Genomic DNA, 15,684 nt, shown 5'->3' with positions numbered 1-15,684 from the left:
ACGACCTAAGCCAAAATCAAGAGCTGGATGCCCAACCGACTGAGTCCCCCAGGGACCCCTCTGGTAATTTTTAAATGTGGCACTGCATGGCAGCCTGGAAGTAACTTATGCATGGAGGTAGAAATAGTGCTTTCTGAAGAAGGGGTTTAAGTAAATAAATAACCCTTGGAATCTGTAATTGTTGATCTGGCTGCCTTCTCAATCAGGCACGTCTCCGTGTAGGGGAATAGGGAGGTTTACAAAAGTGATTATTGTTATTTTTTTATGTTTATTTTTGAAAGAGAGAGAGACAGAGTGTGAGCAGGGGAGGGGCAGAGAGAGAGAGAGGGAGACACAGAATCTGAAGCAGGCTCCAGGCTCTGAGCTGTCAGCGCAGAGCCCGACACGGGGCTGGAACCCACGAACTGCGAGATCGTGACCTGAGCCAAAGTTGGACACTCAACCGACCGAGCCACCCAGGCGCCCCATATTATTATTTTTTTTTTTTATAAAAAGTCTTACTTTTTGTCATTAGACAAACTGTGTGCTTTACAGTCTGTCCATGTTGCATTGCTTTCCTGTTGTTGTGAGGCTCATGGTTAACTTTTGTCAGATAGTGTATCCTTTTTGGTGTACGTGGGCCTGTTCTGACCCCTTGCTGGAGCACTGGTAGAGAGCTGGGAAATCAGGGAGGTGAGTGCCAGAGTGGCATTGCGGCCATTCACGGGGCAGCAGGCTTTTCCACTGCACTGATGTCGGGGTTGAGCACAGACTTCTGGAAGGACATGTTAGGTTCCCACAAATGCACTTGAGTGTGAGTGGCATTTGGCTATCGGTGACTCTGTGAATTGCCTGTGTAGGTTTTGTCATTTGAAAAGCATTAAGAACCTTTATTTTTAAAAAGTAGTCAACAGAAGTCAGTGAGGCTCCTCATCTGCCTTCTAGAATGTCGGTTGGGGACCTCAGGGTAGTCAGACCATTTGTAGGGCTACTAGGTGTGTTCACTTTCTATAGAGATTGTTTCTTGGGTCTTACTTTTCTGTTCACAGAACTAGCATGCTTGTTGTATGAATTTATTTCTACTGAGGATGATTAAATTTTTGCATTCTCCTAGTGCTTTAGGGGATGCACCTTAAATGGTGTTTACCAGTAAACTGAGAAAATTACACCGCATCACCCATAAATGCAAAACATGCAAAGTGGAAGTCTCTTGCGGGTGCATTATCTGACAGTAAGCCACTTAACTAAGTGGGGCTGTTTATGATCTGCGTCAGAAAGTTAAGAGCAGGAAAATCTGAGGGGACCAGGGAGATGCTGAGGGCAGATTATTTAAACACACTGTATCCTAGCAGAGTGGCGCACACACATCATCCCTTTTCAAATAACATGTAAAAGTCTGCCGGATCGTTAACACAGAGCCAAATGAGGATGTCCTGTGATTACATTTCCTGTGTTCGTCTTCGTTACCATTTGCTTACCCGTATAAAGACTAGTTACAGTTCACTTTTTATTTCATTGAATGTTCTGATATTTGCTACTTCATAGAAGCCGATTGGGTGGTAATTATCATCAAAACAATTAAGTTTTTATCACTTTCTTAAAGTTTTTTTTGTTTATTTTTGAGAGTGCGCGCGCGTGTGCACACACGTGTGTGAGTGGGGGAGGGGAAGAGAGGAGAGGACGACAGAGGATCCGAAGTGGGCTCTGTGCTGGCAGCAGAGAGCCCGACATGGGGCTTGAACCCGTGAACTGTAAGATCATGACCTGACTCGAAGTTGGGACACTGAACTGACTGAGTCACCCAGGTGCCCCCTATTTTGAGAGAGACAGAGACAGTGGGAGTGAGAGAGGGACGGGGGGGGGGGGGGAGAGAAAGAATCCCAAGTGGGCTCCGTGCTACCAGCTGTGGAGCCGGGCGTGGGCTCGAACTCATGAAATGTGAGGTCATGACCTGAGCCAAAACCAAGAGTCAGATGCTTAACCGACTAGCCACTCAGGTGCCCTTTTTATCACTTTTCAAACATGGATATATAAGTTTCTGTCAAAAATAAACATTAAAAAAAAGAGTAAAAAATTATTTATTTCATTTTTTTATTAAAAAGATTTTTTTAATTTTTATCTGCTTTTGAGAGAGAGACAGAGACAGACAGAGCAGGAGCGGGGGAGAGGCAGAGAGAAAAAGGGAGACACAGAATCCGAAGCAGCAGATCATGACTGACCCAAAGTTGGACACTTAACCAACTGAGCCACCCAGGTGTCCCAAGAATTAAAAAAAAAATTAAAGCTGGGGTGCCTGGGTGGCGCAGTCGGTTAAGCGTCCGACTTCAGCCAGGTCACGATCTCGCGGTCCGTGAGTTCGAGCCCCGCGTCGGGCTCTGGGCTGATGGCTCGGAGCCTGGAGCCTGTTTCCGATTCTGTGTCTCCCTCTCTCTCTGCCCCTCGCCCGTTCATGCTCTGTCTCTCTCTGTCCCAAAAATAAATTAAAAAAAAAAAAAAAATTAAAGCAAATCCCAAGATCACATCATTTCACCAGAAGTAGGAAGTATTTCTAACCTTTGAGGGTTTTACTCCCCTTGTGAGCCAAACAAAAGAACAGCAGCTCTCAGACGTCACCAGACCCCCAGGCCATGTTCAGATTTTCTTGATTTTCTCTAAGAAGTCTCTAACATTCTTAAAAACCATTTAATGGAAAATCGAAATGCATCCAAAAGTTAATAGTACAAGAACTTTGTCATCAGACTAGAGCAATTACCGCCTCACAGCCGGTCTTGCTTATGTACATCTTTGCCTGTTTTCCTCCTTGTTTCAAAGCAAACTTCAGACCCGTCATTCAAGTCTTTACTACGTTAGCATGTACTTCAGATGACGGGCTGTGGGTGGGTCGTGTTGGATGCAGTGTCCACAGTGTACGTCCCGGGGCGCCTGCTACAGCCACAGTGACCCATCGTGGCGGCGGCGGCCTGCCCGGTGTGGCTCGTGGTGTTCGGGTGGTATGTGAGGCGGGGAGGGTTTGAGTTTTTTCTGTTGCCCTTTGGATTTGCGCACTTACAATTTTGGAGATTAACTTGGATTTGGGAATGACAGAACAATAGAAAAACTGAAGACGGGTTTAAGTTCCTGGTGTAAATCCCTGTCTCTCAAAATGCTTCATTGTCTTGGAGATGAGGGAGGGCACTTCTGTGGCCGAGCTGATTAGAACGAACCGCTGCCCCGTGTGACGCTGGATGCGCAGCGGCGCTCGTTTTGCTTTCTGAAGTTTGAGAGTTGTGTGAAGATTAAGGGAAACTTCGCGAAAGTCCACTGGGGATACTAGAAGGGGAGGCTGATAGAGCCGGTGCCACACGATGTCAGGTACAGGCCCCAGTTGGAAAAGACGTGCGCTGCGGCTCCTACGGGAAGTCCACCGCCCCTGCCCCTCAGCCAGTGAGAAACCTCGTCCCCCGGAACCCCTGCTTCTCTCCAGTGGGCTTTCATTCAGAACAACCCTCCCAACTTCCCCTTCCTCCCTTCCTTCCTTCCTCCCTCCCTCCCTCCCTTCCTTCCTTCCTTCCTTCCTTCCTTCCTTCCTTCCTTCCTTCCTTCCTTCCTCCTTCCATTACATAACGTTCCTTTCCTTTATTTGTTGGACTTGCCTATGGTTTTGCTGTAGCTCGCCTGTCCGGGATTGCAGTTCTCTGCTGTTCCTGAATAAACTTGTCTTTTGGTGGTAAAGTAACTGGCAGTTCTATTCTGAAGGTTAAGAGGTGCTCCTGCCATTCGGTTCAGTGCCGCACCGTGGGCCCAAGGCTGTGCCAGCAGCTCATGTCTTGGGTTGCCCTCCTTTTGGCCGCGAGACCACGTGTGTGCTCTGTTGAAAGGTGGACTTCACGGTCTAATCGCTGAAAAGCTTACAGAGCACTTTCCAGCTGTCTTACTTAATTTTCATTTCAGCTCTGTGGTGTAGGTGACAGGATTCCCATTCTGTAGCAGACGGGCCAGAGTACAAAGTGACTTGATGTCATGTTCCTGGTATGTGGCAGAACCAAAACTCAGAATCATTTTTTCTTTAACAGGCTTCACACCCAGTACAGAGCCCACCACAGGGCCTGAACTCATGACCTTGAGGTCAAGACCTGAGCTGAGATCAAGAGTCAGACGCTTAACCAACTGAGCCACCAGGTGCCCCCTAAATTTGGAATCATTTTTATACCATCACCCCATTTTGCCATTAACAGACTGGCAGTATGAATGTCATTGTTAGTAACTGTAGGGTGCTGGGGGCACCATTGAAGTTCCTTCCCGTACTTTACTGGGGTCTTGAGGAGAGGGAAATGATGCTGCCTTTATCACGAAGTGAGGGGGAGCTACCTGAAGCACGTTATGTTGCAAATGTGAAATATTTGAATAAAAAATTTGGGTTAATGCTTTGACTTACAAAGATGTTGGATACAATCTAAATTAGGGCAGATCATATACTTGCTTTTAAGTTATTTAAATTTCTGTGAAAAGTATTTTCAGAAGTTCTAAATAAAAGCTAACGGCAGATGTGGGTCATAAAGAACAGATGTGAGATTCTCAGCAGGTCCTGTCTTAGCGGATTAGACTAGGGAACGCACTGAGTCAGCACAGCCAGAGCTTAGCAGTGACTTTGCGGGGAAGGCGAGACTGAGCCCCGGCCACGGGACCTGATGGTGGGGCTTCCAGAAGCCACTGGGGAACCAAGGGTAGTGAAGCAAAGTGATCCCATGTAAGTAACACTTAAAATGTATAGTTTTTAAATTAGCAAAACTAATATAAACTGCATTATCAATATTTGGAAGATGAAGAGGAAAACATAACCAATAATTCTAATGAAAATACTATTAGTCTTTTTAAATGTCTTTCTTTAACTAAAATATATTTTGATTCTTCTAAAATAGCTAAAATTATTATACACAAATTTGTTTTGATTTAATATACAACAAGCATTTTCCCAGATGTTTGTACCATCGTACTATTCTTAGTGATACGTAATAGTTCTCCCAGTAAAAAGTTGACATTAACTAGTCTTATTTTGAAAACTGAAAAGTATGGACAAAAAAAAAAAAATGTATGCTTCTTGGTTTCAGAGCCCAGATAACTTGTTAACCTTTTATTTAAAAAAGATGTTTCTTCTTTTTAAATACACAAAAAGAAAAGCATCATCACTTATACAGTATTCTGTACCTTGTTTATTTCATTTACTTTATCCTCATAGAAGAGCATTCAGGTGAACTTTTAGTTGATAGGAATAAGAAAGTTTTTTGTTTCCTCTCAGTCCCGCTGTGTATTTGAGTGCACGCGCTCCGTCCTCGATGTCCGTGGGATGCCACTTTCTCTTCGGGTGAGCATGGACTGGCTGGTTTTCCGCCTATGGTGCAGGGTCGGTGTCCATTAGCTTCTAGCGAAGGGGGCCATCCTTCTGTGGATGCACATGTACATCTCATCAAGGTGGTCCTAGACAGGGCCCACCTAGTGACAGGAAGGCCAGTATGCTGGAGACCCTGAGTGCCCCTTCATCAGTGAAAGTCCATCCATGTATAAAAAACTCCTTTTCCAGATTTGATTTCAGAAGATAACATCTTTGAGGTGGAGAATGGAGAATGTAATTTAAAAAAAATTTTTTTTAATGTCTAACCATAGGTTTCTCTTTCTCTCCAGGCCAATCATGTAAAATAGGTCTCCCAGGACACTTATTTTAGTTCTAGTAGCAGTAGGAATACCTCTTTTCTTAAAAATGAACAAATGTGGGTTTTGAGTCTCTTTGTTGAGACTCAAATGTGGGCACTGCTTGTAGAGGGATCTGTAATTAAAAGGCAGTATTAATAATTTATGCTATTTACTGATGAAAGAGAAATAGATCTGGTTTTGTTCTCTTTGCTTGTGACTAAAGGTTCAAATCAACAAGTATTGGTATTATTGCTTCTGAAATCTTGTGGGGTAACTGAGTTAAATGGATCTTCTCATTTTTAAGACACGTAGGTTTTCAGTTAATTCATTTCTCTGGTTTAAAGCAATGCAACTAGGTGATAACCACATATATAATTCTACAATATATTTAAAAAGAACATCTAAGATGGGGCGCCTGGGTGGCTCAGTAGGTTGTGCGTCCAGCTTCGGCTCAGGTCATGATCTCACAGTTCATGGGTTGGAGCCTCGCGTCCAGCTCTGTGCTGACAGCTCAGAGCCTGGAGCCTTATGTCTCTCTCTCTCTCTCTCTGTGTCTCTCTCTCTCTCTCTGTCTCTCTCTCTCTCTCTCTCTCAAAAATAGACATTAAAGGGGTGCCTGGGTGGCTCAGTCAGTGAAGCGTCTGACTTCAGCTCAGGTCATTATCTCACAGTTCGTGAGTTCGAGCGCTGTGTTGGGCTCTGTGCTGACAGCTCGGAGCCTGGAGCTGCTTCGGATTCTTTGTCTCCCTCTTTCTCTCTGCCCCTCTCCTGCTCATGCTCTGTCTCCCTCTCAAAAAACAAATAAACATTAAAAAAATTTCAAAAAAAAATAAAAATTAGCTCAATATTTTAGTGTTTAAATAAGAAGTTACATGTGTTGACTAAAACTAACAAGTCAGTTCACATCATGAAAACCATTAACTTATTTTTCTTCACAGTTCTTAGAAGGATGGAATAAAGTGACTTCTTTATAGACTAAGAACAGTTCTCTAACATAGAGGCGGGGGGTGATGTTGCTGGAATCCAGCTACTCCCAACTCTGCGTAATCGTGTAGGAGATGTGATATGATCACATGTACATACGTGTGTGCACGTGAGCGGTGGCAGGACGTCCTGGCCGGCAGGAAGAACCAGGGCAGTCTACAAGCTCAGAGGACACAGCATCCCAGCTTCCTCTTGTGAAAATTCCCTCGTATGTTCTTGGTGCTCTGTCACATGCGTTAATGTTCACAGCTTGCAGTCCGAAAGAGTTTGTAGGTGAGGGCTGGAGTGAGCGTCAGCCTGTGTGCCACAGGCTAAAGTGCCTGCAGTGTAGCCTCCCCGGTGCTCCCTTTGATCAGGGAGGCTCGAGGCGTTCTTGGAAGCATTCCACATGCTTCCGGCACCCGCTTCAAGTAATGCCTTTAGAAACAACTATTTTGGTCAGAAATATTTCTGAAGCTGTGTCACTGTGTATCACCTTCCCGAGGTGCCTTTACCTCCTGTCCTGTCCCTGTAAGGCCTTTCCTGATGGTTCTGCGGACTTTCACTGCAGGTCAGTGCTGGTGACACGAGATTGCTTTCTGGAGGTCTAGCGTGCACCCTGCCCGCCCCTCTGTCCTCTGCCTGGCCTGTTCTGTAGCTGTGAATAGATGGCACGGTTGAGAGCAGGAACTAAGAACCCACACACACTTTTTAAAGCTACTTCTTCTTGGGAAAGATATTTTTGTTTTCATCAGTAAGTATACATGGAGTTTCTGTAATGGAAACCACGTCAATTTATTCTGAGTGCGTATGTGCAGAATAGGGAAGTTTATCTAGACTAGGAACTCTAACAAACATGCTTCCTGGGTCCTCCAGACAATTTCCCCCAGATATGTTTCAATCTCAAGAAAATGAATAGCCATTGTTAATTAAGTATCTGGTGATTATAATATTAACTCTGTGACTTTTGCATAAAATCTCCTTTGTGTGTTTGCAGAGGACGATGAGGCCCCTGGATAAGCCACGTTTGCACGGGGGAGCCAATTGTTAAGAGATGTTGATATATCCTCAGTGTGGGGATACATTGGTCATAATTATGACTGACTTAGTCATGTTCTTGGTCGGAAATGCAACCCCCAATTATGACATTCCCTTGGGAAAATAAGTCTCTGGTTTAACGGGATGATTTTGTTTGGACTCTGATTTAAGGAATGGTGTCTAGTAAGACTGGGGTGGAGCGGGGTTAAGGGTGGGTGGCGTGGCTGCTCGTGGACCTATAAGGACTGAGGTACTGCTTCTGAGTTTACTGGGATCCCAGGACCTGTTTTGGTGGGAGAGCAAGATGTCCCTGAAGCAGGGGCCTGCTGGATGCCATATTGAGTCTTCTTAGAATTGCTGTGTGGGCATTCTGACATCGTTGGGGGGAAGGGGGGTCATGGGTTCAAGATCATTGACATGATGTTGAGGTACAGAGCTGATGAATAGTAGTAATTATAATTTATTAATCCAGCCCTTGGTGGCATTTTATAAGTTCTGATGAATGCTGAAGAAAGGTGCTCTGATCTATAATAAAATCTTAGCTCTCAAATTTGGTTCCTTTTCTCGTCTGCTTCATTAAGTTCCTCAACCACTGTTTATTAATTTTTTTATGCTTGCATTTCTGTTTCAGATCTCAGATTCCTTGAAGTGGCATTAAAGAGCACTAGGACCTGAAAATGAGTGAACTTGACCAGTTACGGCAGGAGGCCGAGCAGCTTAAAAACCAAATTAGGGTATGTTGCTACATGTGCGTTTAGTTTATTTTGTAAATCATTTGGATTTCAGGTCAGATGTTACCTGTTTGGGGAAAGGTGGGTTTCAGAATGACTGCTGAGTGTTTTGGATTGAAACTGAATTTTCTCTGGCCCAGGGTGGGCTCATTACAGAGTCAGATATTTGGCCTGGCACATGGCTTTCAGGGTTTTGTTTTCTAGTATATCATTATTTGAATATACCAAAAACGCTTTCAATTTATGAACATCTCTTCTGTATATTTTTTCTTAACCTTGGGAATTTGCTTCATGACATTCTCTTGGTCACTGTGTGGAGTGTGGTGTCTGCTTCCCTCCCTTGTGACTGTTTAGTCGAGGACAAGAAACTGGTTTAAAAATAAGGGTATTAACAACAACAATGGCAAGTGTCTCCCGTGTGCCAGAGGTGGGCTGGAGAAGAGTGCCGGCGTGGACCTGGGCGTCTACAAGTTTTCATAGGCTGTTACATGAGAGCAGGTGCATCTAGCTGAAGATGAAAACACCACACATCGTTCACCTGCCCTGTACAGCAAGGAGCCCCCCGACTCTTAAGGTGTGAACCCCAGCCTGTCACTGGCGTGTGCTGTCCCACAGCAGAGCCCTTGCACTTTGGAAAGGCAGGACTAGGAGGGTCTGAAGGCATCAGTTCTGCTCTCCTCCGGTTTCGTGAGACCGTGTTTTTAATGAACATTTTCTGGAGGAACATTCAATGCCAGTACTTGCTCCTGTTCTCAGACTGTTGATAAGAAGGCCTGAGACAAGGAGGGTGGACCCCGGAAAACCCATCCGCAGGACACTGAAGCAGATCCATGTCCGCTTGAGGCAGGGGCTCCTCAAGGCCTAGCTAGTCCCACAGCATCGTTTTCATTTTCAGTGTGTGTCTGAGCAACAAATTGTTTTTCTGAGTCCATGATGAGATTGGAGCCTGGTTCCTTTCAGATGACCAGCTGTATGTTCAGAAAGCTGGGTGGCAATTGGAGAAAGAAATCATCATCATTGGAGCCAACTTTTTCCTAAGCTTGAGAAAAGATAATGGAGTTTTTTAAGTTACAGCCAAGAGGAAACAAAGTAGCTTTCAAATTCAGATTTTAAATCTTAACATTTAAAAGATCAGATACATAGCTCAATAAAAATGAGGGAGATTTGGTGTTTTTAATTGTTTGCTCTGATCAGACTTGTTTAATATGTCTGTCTACCTCTACCCTCCAGAGTAGAGAAATCAGAACTTTGTGTTTCTAACAGCTATAAATTGTTTAAGTAGAAGATGTTGTTCGTAGTGGATTCAGACCTGTTCACAGCAGATGCAGAAAGTTTGCGTGTTGCAGGAGAGAGACCTCTGGTTTCAGGCAAAACCAATAGCCTGAGAGCTCATGTTGTGTCTCTTCCAGTCTTGTGGAGCCGGTTATGTCGTGAGCCTCAGGCAGCCCCCTGGGGGACAGCGTGAGTGTGGGAGCCACACATGGGGTTTGAAAGTATGAAAAGAGGGGTTCCTGGCTGGCTTAGTTGGTGGAGCGTGAGACTCTTGATCTTGGGGTCCTGAGTTCAGGACCCGCATTGGGCATGGAGATTACTTAAAAATAAAGTTAAAAAATGAAAGTGTTAGAAGAAACAGGCGGAGGGGCGCCCGGGTGGCTCAGTCAGTTAAGCGTCCTACTCTCGATCTTGGCTCAGGTCGTGATCTCAGGGTTCGTGGGGTCAAGCCCCATGTTGGGCTTGCACTGCACTGGTGGCATGGAGCCTGCTTGGGATTCTCTTTATCCCTCTCTGCCTCCCTCTCTCTCCCTCTCTCTCTCTCTCTCTCTTTCTCTTTCTCTCACTGTCACTCTCAAATAAATTTTTAAAAAAAGAAACAGGTGGAATCAATTTTTTTTTTATTTTTAAAAAAAAAAATTTTTTTTTAAGAGACAGCAAGAGAGTACATGTGTGAGCAGGGGAGGGGCAGAGAGAGAGAGATTGAGACTCTTAAGCAAGCTGCACACAGCACAGAGCCCGACGCGGGACTCAATCCCACAGCCCTAGGATCATGACCCAAGCCAAAATCAAGAATCAGATGCTCAACCAACTGACCCACCCACATGCCCCCAGGCGGAATCAGTTTTTAACAGACTGTCTAAACCAGTGTATCTAAAATATTGTCATTTCAGCATACAGTTAATAGATTTAGAAAAAAATTTTTTAAGTGTTTATTCATTTTTGAGAGAGAGAGAGAGAGACAGAGTATAAGTGGGGGAGCGGCAGAGAGAGAGGGAGACACAGAATCCAAAGCAGGCTCCAGTCTCCGAGCTGTCAGCACAGAGCCCGATGCAGGGCTCAAACTCACGGACCACAAGATCCTGATCTACAATTAATAGGTATACATATATATATGTGTGCGTATGTATACCTATTAATGTTTTATTTATTTTTGAGAGCGAGAGAGAGAGCACATTTTTAAAAAAAAATTTTTTTTAAACGTTTATTCATTTTTGAGAGAGAGAGAGACAGAGACAGAGACAGAGAGACAGAGTATAAGTGGGGGAGGGGCAGAGAGAGGAAGACAAAGAATCCGAAGCAGGCTCCAGGCTCTGAGCTGTCAGTACAGAGCCCGATGTGGGGCTCGAACCCATGAACCACAATATCGTGACCTAAGCCAAAGTCTGACGCCCAACTGGCGAGCCACCCATGTGCCCCAATTGATAAATATTAAAAAAAAAAATAGATATTTGGGATGCCTGGCTGGCTCAGTCCGTGGAGCACGCAACTCTTGATGTCAAGGTTGTAATTTCAAGCACCATGGTAGGTGTAGAGAATACTTAAAAATAAAATATTTATGGGCGCCTGGGTAGCTCAGTCAATTAAGTGTCTGACTTTGGCTCAGGTCATGATCTCACGGTTTGTGAGTTTGAGTTTTACATTGGGCTTTACGTTGACATTGTGGAACCTGCTTAGGATTCTCTTTCCCTCTCTCTAACCCTCCCCTGGCTCACACACACTTGTGCTCTCTCAAATAAATAAATAAACTTAAAAAAATAAATAAATAAAATGTTTGAAAAATAAAAATAAATTAAAAATAGTATTTTTATTATTTTATATTCCTTTCTTTGGACTGGGCCTCGAGAATTCAGTGTGTCCTACAGGCCTCACTTTGTCTTGCTGTGTGTCATGTACGAACTGGACCACCCCGAGGAGAACACCTGAACCACAGCCTTTTGTACACCCATCTGCCCTGGGCCAGTCTCAGGAGCCACATCTGTGCAGTTTCTTTGTACAGCCCAGGAACGGGCAGCAAAGGCTGTCCCGAGTCCATTACACCAAACAGAAAGAGGGCTTTCTTTCAAAAAGAAAAAAGTCTTTTCTTTCTGACTGCCCAAGGAATACATACGTGTTAAAGAATGCAGGGCGTAGGGAGTCCAACAAGCAATGGTCGGTGACTCTAAGAAGGTTTGCTTTCTCAGATTTGTGTTTGAGCTGAAGGACCCCAAGGACCATCTCATTCTACTTTACATGGTGAGGAAACAGGGGCTCGCAAAGGGATGCTGATCAAACCGTGGCATGTCTCAAAGTACATGAGCTAATCAATGGATCCAGGAGAAACTCGTCAAGTACAGGCGCAGACCATTGACGAGGTGACCGTGCCAACCGTCACCAGTGCGAAGGCTCAGTGCACGACAGAGTCCCAGGTCCGACTGAGCAGAGTAGGCGCCTTCTCCGGGTCCCGAGCAGGAGGAGGCCTCCCTGTGTGCTCGCTGGTTTGGAGGTGCCGTGGTTTGAGGGGACAAGAGATGACCTGCTACCTTCAGGGCCGTTTCTCTCCGCGGCCGGCATGGAAGCCGTCGCACTAAGTAGTGGAGCCGTCACCCACATTCTCACCAGGCCGTTAAACTGGAAGTTAATCTGCAGGATGGGCGGGCTGTCTGTGTTTAGGAAGCAGTCACAGAGACTGCCTCCATTAGAAGACTTCTTCCTGTGACATAGGCAGTCAAAGATGCTCTTCTGAGAAATGCTGCCTTCGGCGACGTCCAGCACTTGTTAAAAAGTAACAAGTAAAATAAAATGGCTGTTCCCTCCGTTTACCAATAGTATTCCCATGGTCTCTTGTGTGGTATGGTATGAAATACAGTTCGATCTCCGTACACTATCCAAAGTGAAGTTGCTTAAGTCCCGTGGTTTATTTTTCCCCACGTAAAAAATTCTCATTATTCTTTTTTAAAACTTAAAGCCATGTATAACATCAATAAGAATGGTATTGGGAAATAAATGTTAAACTTGTACTTGGTAGGTAGAATCCACCAATGAAAGACTTGCTACTCTGGACCTTCCCTCTGCTCGTCCCTTACCCCAGATCGAGGCGCTGGCATAGAAATACTTCATGGCGTAATTTTTTGGTGTTTTAATTATTTAATCCATTAAGTAGAATTAATCAAGCAGAATGACTTCTATTGGATAATTAAACCTGAATTTGAAATCTAGAACTTTGGTACATTTATAACAACAGTCTTTCTGACTCTGTTTCCATGTTCTCAGTTGGTTCCTCCCAGCTTCGTGAAATAAAGATTACCCCGCAGTGAGGCAGTCTGCCCTAGAGAATGGCGTCCTGGGGTCCCACCGGAGCCTGTGCACGTGTGTAAATGCTGTCATGTGGCCAGCTGTCATTTTGAAAGCAGCTAATCAGATGGCTACGTAATGGAAACATTTTTCTTACTAGAGATTTCTCATGATTTGCTTCGAAATTATTCCTACACTCAAATTTTGACCCTTTTAAAAAAAAGCTGTTGTCTCATTTTCCTTCATAATTTTCTATATTTCCTAGTAATTTTGGTCACTGAGGAACAACAAAAACCTCTTCATTAGCCTTAGCATATCCCTGTTCATACCTGCTTCCCAAGATCATTTTATAGGTAACAGATGCAAGAGCCGGAAAGTCTTAGTCGAATTTGATTGTCTTGATTCCAGATCCTTTGCTCTTTTTCATAGAGTTTAGCATTAGGTATTGTTTGGCTTGAAAACAAACCCAGGGACACCTGGGTGGCTCAGTCGGTTAAGCGTCTGACTTCAGCTCAGGTCATGATCTCACGGCTTGCGGGGTCAAGCTCCTCACTGGGCTCTGTGCTGACAGCTCGGAGCCTGGAGCCTGTTTCAGATTCTGTGTCTCCCCTCTGTCTCTGCCCCTTCCCTGCTCGTGCTTGCTCGCTCGCTCTCTTTCTCAAAAATGGATAAACATTAAAAAAAAGAAAACAGAATCTTAAGATAACATGATCTGGAGGGAAAGTTCTTTGGGCTAGATATCCAGTGCTTTTTGGACTTGTTTCTCTGAGCCTCACGGCTCCCGCGCCGTTAGAAAGACAGAGCAAGGTGCGCAAGCAGGTCTGTGGACAAGCATAGGCGCCGTGGCCAGCAGGAGGGGGAGCCGCAAGGGCGATTCCGGGGTCGCAGGGGTGCGGTGCTGGCTAGGAGGTGAGCCGCCGGCCTCGAACGCAGCGGGTATAACCTGGAGCATGGGAAGCAGGACTGCCAGCAGCCCTGGACTGTGTTGGAGCAGAGGAATGGGGAGAGGGCGTCATCCTCTTGCTTTTCGCTTTTGCTCCTGGCAGTCCGTGAGGCGCTCCGAAGCTTTGGCGCGAGGACCTGGGATTGAATGTGTGTGACGCGTTACTGACTCCCCCTTTGTCATTCTTTTTCCTAGGATGCTAGAAAAGCGTGTGCAGATGCAACTCTCTCTCAGGTAAGGACCCATTTACGCAGCGTCGCCCGCCTGGCATTGAGGCTGGTGCCCGGCGGCACCTACATTGGCCCTCTCCTCTCACACAGCAAGGGTATAAACACTGCTGGAAGCATTGCACTCAGAAGGCACAGGGAGTAGAGGTTTTTTACATGAAAGATTAATGTCTCACAAGCCTTAGGTAATTACTATTACGGAGGTCAGAATTGCCAGATATGACAGTCTTAAGATAGTTTGAAGCTCTTCTCCTTAACACAGTTTGCCTCAGAACTTGGCTTTCTAAAAGTCCAGTTTAGCAGATCCCCAGAAAGTTGCACACCAATTACGAGCTAGCAGGTCTGCTCCTAGATACAACCCGAAGGAATCAAAACCTGGTGCTCAGACAGGTATATGCACGTGTGTGTTCTCAGCTGCCCCGTTCACGGTTTCCAGAAGGTGGAGACAGCCACGGTTTCTGTGAACGGATGACCGCGTCAGCACAGTGCAGTCCCTTCACACAGCAGAATATTACTGGGCCGTAACCAGGAAGGCACTAGGGGTGTATCTAGTGCAGGGATGAACCTCAAACAGGATGCCCTGTGAAAGCCCGGACGTACACGCAAGGGCACACGGTGCGGGGCTGCCCAGAGCAGGCAGACCCCCGGAGGTGGTGCAGGTTGGGGGCTGCCGGGAGTTCGGGCGGGCCGGGGGGACTGTGGTGTTTCTTCGGGGGGCGAGGGCGTCCTGGGACTCGAGAGCGCGGTGCTTGCACAGCAGTGTGAACGTGCTGAACGCTGCGGGCTTGTTCACTTTAAAACGGTGAATTGCACCTCATTAAAAGTCCAAAGAATTAAGCAAACGTGAACGAAAATTATGTCCGTACTTGTACAGAGGATGGCTAAATGTGCTACGTTGTCCCAGTGCCTTTGGGGACGTGCTGTAATTGGAGTTAAACAGTAAGTTAGAAAAAACTGCCCTTCATAGAATTCCTAAATTTGAATTCTCAGATATACTTGGGACTGTGCATTTTTGAAGCCCACAGTTGGGGTGCCTGGCCAGCTCAGTAGGTAGAGCACACAGCTCTTAGTCTCAGAGTCGTGAGCGTGAGCCCCATGTTAGATATTTAAGCAGAGATTACTTAAAAATAAAATCTTTTTTAAAAGGGCCCCATTATTGCAGTAATACTCAGTCTATCTGTCAGCTCCGAATCGTTACTGTCCGTTTTTACGTGTCACGGTGAACCCGCGGGTGTTCACGTGTGGCTCTGTGCCGGAAGCAGCAGCATAGTCCGCATCAGTGCACGGCCTGGTCGCTGCGGACAGTGTGTGAGCCGCGGGCCTGTGTTCGGTTGTGATGGAGGCTGAGACTAATGTGGAAGGAGGGCGGGAGGAGCTGCGCCTGGACAAGCAGTTGGGGGAAGTGGGGGAGACTCGGGCAGGCCGCACACCTGTGGACGGGCGCCGTGTGTGTGCTCTGGGGGGGATGGAGCTCCTGAAAAGCAGGTAGGTAGAGCAGTGGACTTCCTACAGACCACGAAAGGCAGGTAGGTACCACGGTAAGCAGGAGGAGTCACAGGGAGAGCCAGCCGGGTGACCGGCGGGAGATGGG

The 15,684-nt window shown here is 45.9% G+C and overlaps 1 protein-coding gene across 3 annotated transcripts in view; it reads left to right on the top strand.

The window, feature by feature from the left end:
* The window catches only part of GNB1 (G protein subunit beta 1), an 89,704-nt gene that overhangs the window by 49,033 nt on the left and 24,987 nt on the right, over positions 1 to 15,684 (top strand). For 2 of the 3 annotated variants that reach the window (XM_025912082.2, XM_025912081.2), the window contains 2 exons: positions 8,279 to 8,381; positions 14,062 to 14,100. In XM_025912082.2, coding sequence (XP_025767867.1) covers positions 8,325 to 8,381; positions 14,062 to 14,100 — 96 coding nt within the window. In that variant the 5' untranslated portion in view covers positions 8,279 to 8,324. Of the gene's footprint in view, positions 1 to 4,681; positions 4,706 to 8,278; positions 8,382 to 14,061; positions 14,101 to 15,684 lie in introns of those variants that run through there. The other variant, XM_086715401.1, reaches the window with a different exon arrangement.

Source organism: Puma concolor, chromosome C1 (assembly GCF_028749965.1).
Source record: "Puma concolor isolate L17-30 chromosome C1, mPumCon1.1.hap2, whole genome shotgun sequence".
In the NCBI taxonomy this organism is placed as follows: Eukaryota; Metazoa; Chordata; class Mammalia; order Carnivora; family Felidae; genus Puma; species Puma concolor.
Note: the sequence above shows the minus strand (reverse complement) of the source record. Positions and strands in the feature narration are given on the sequence as shown.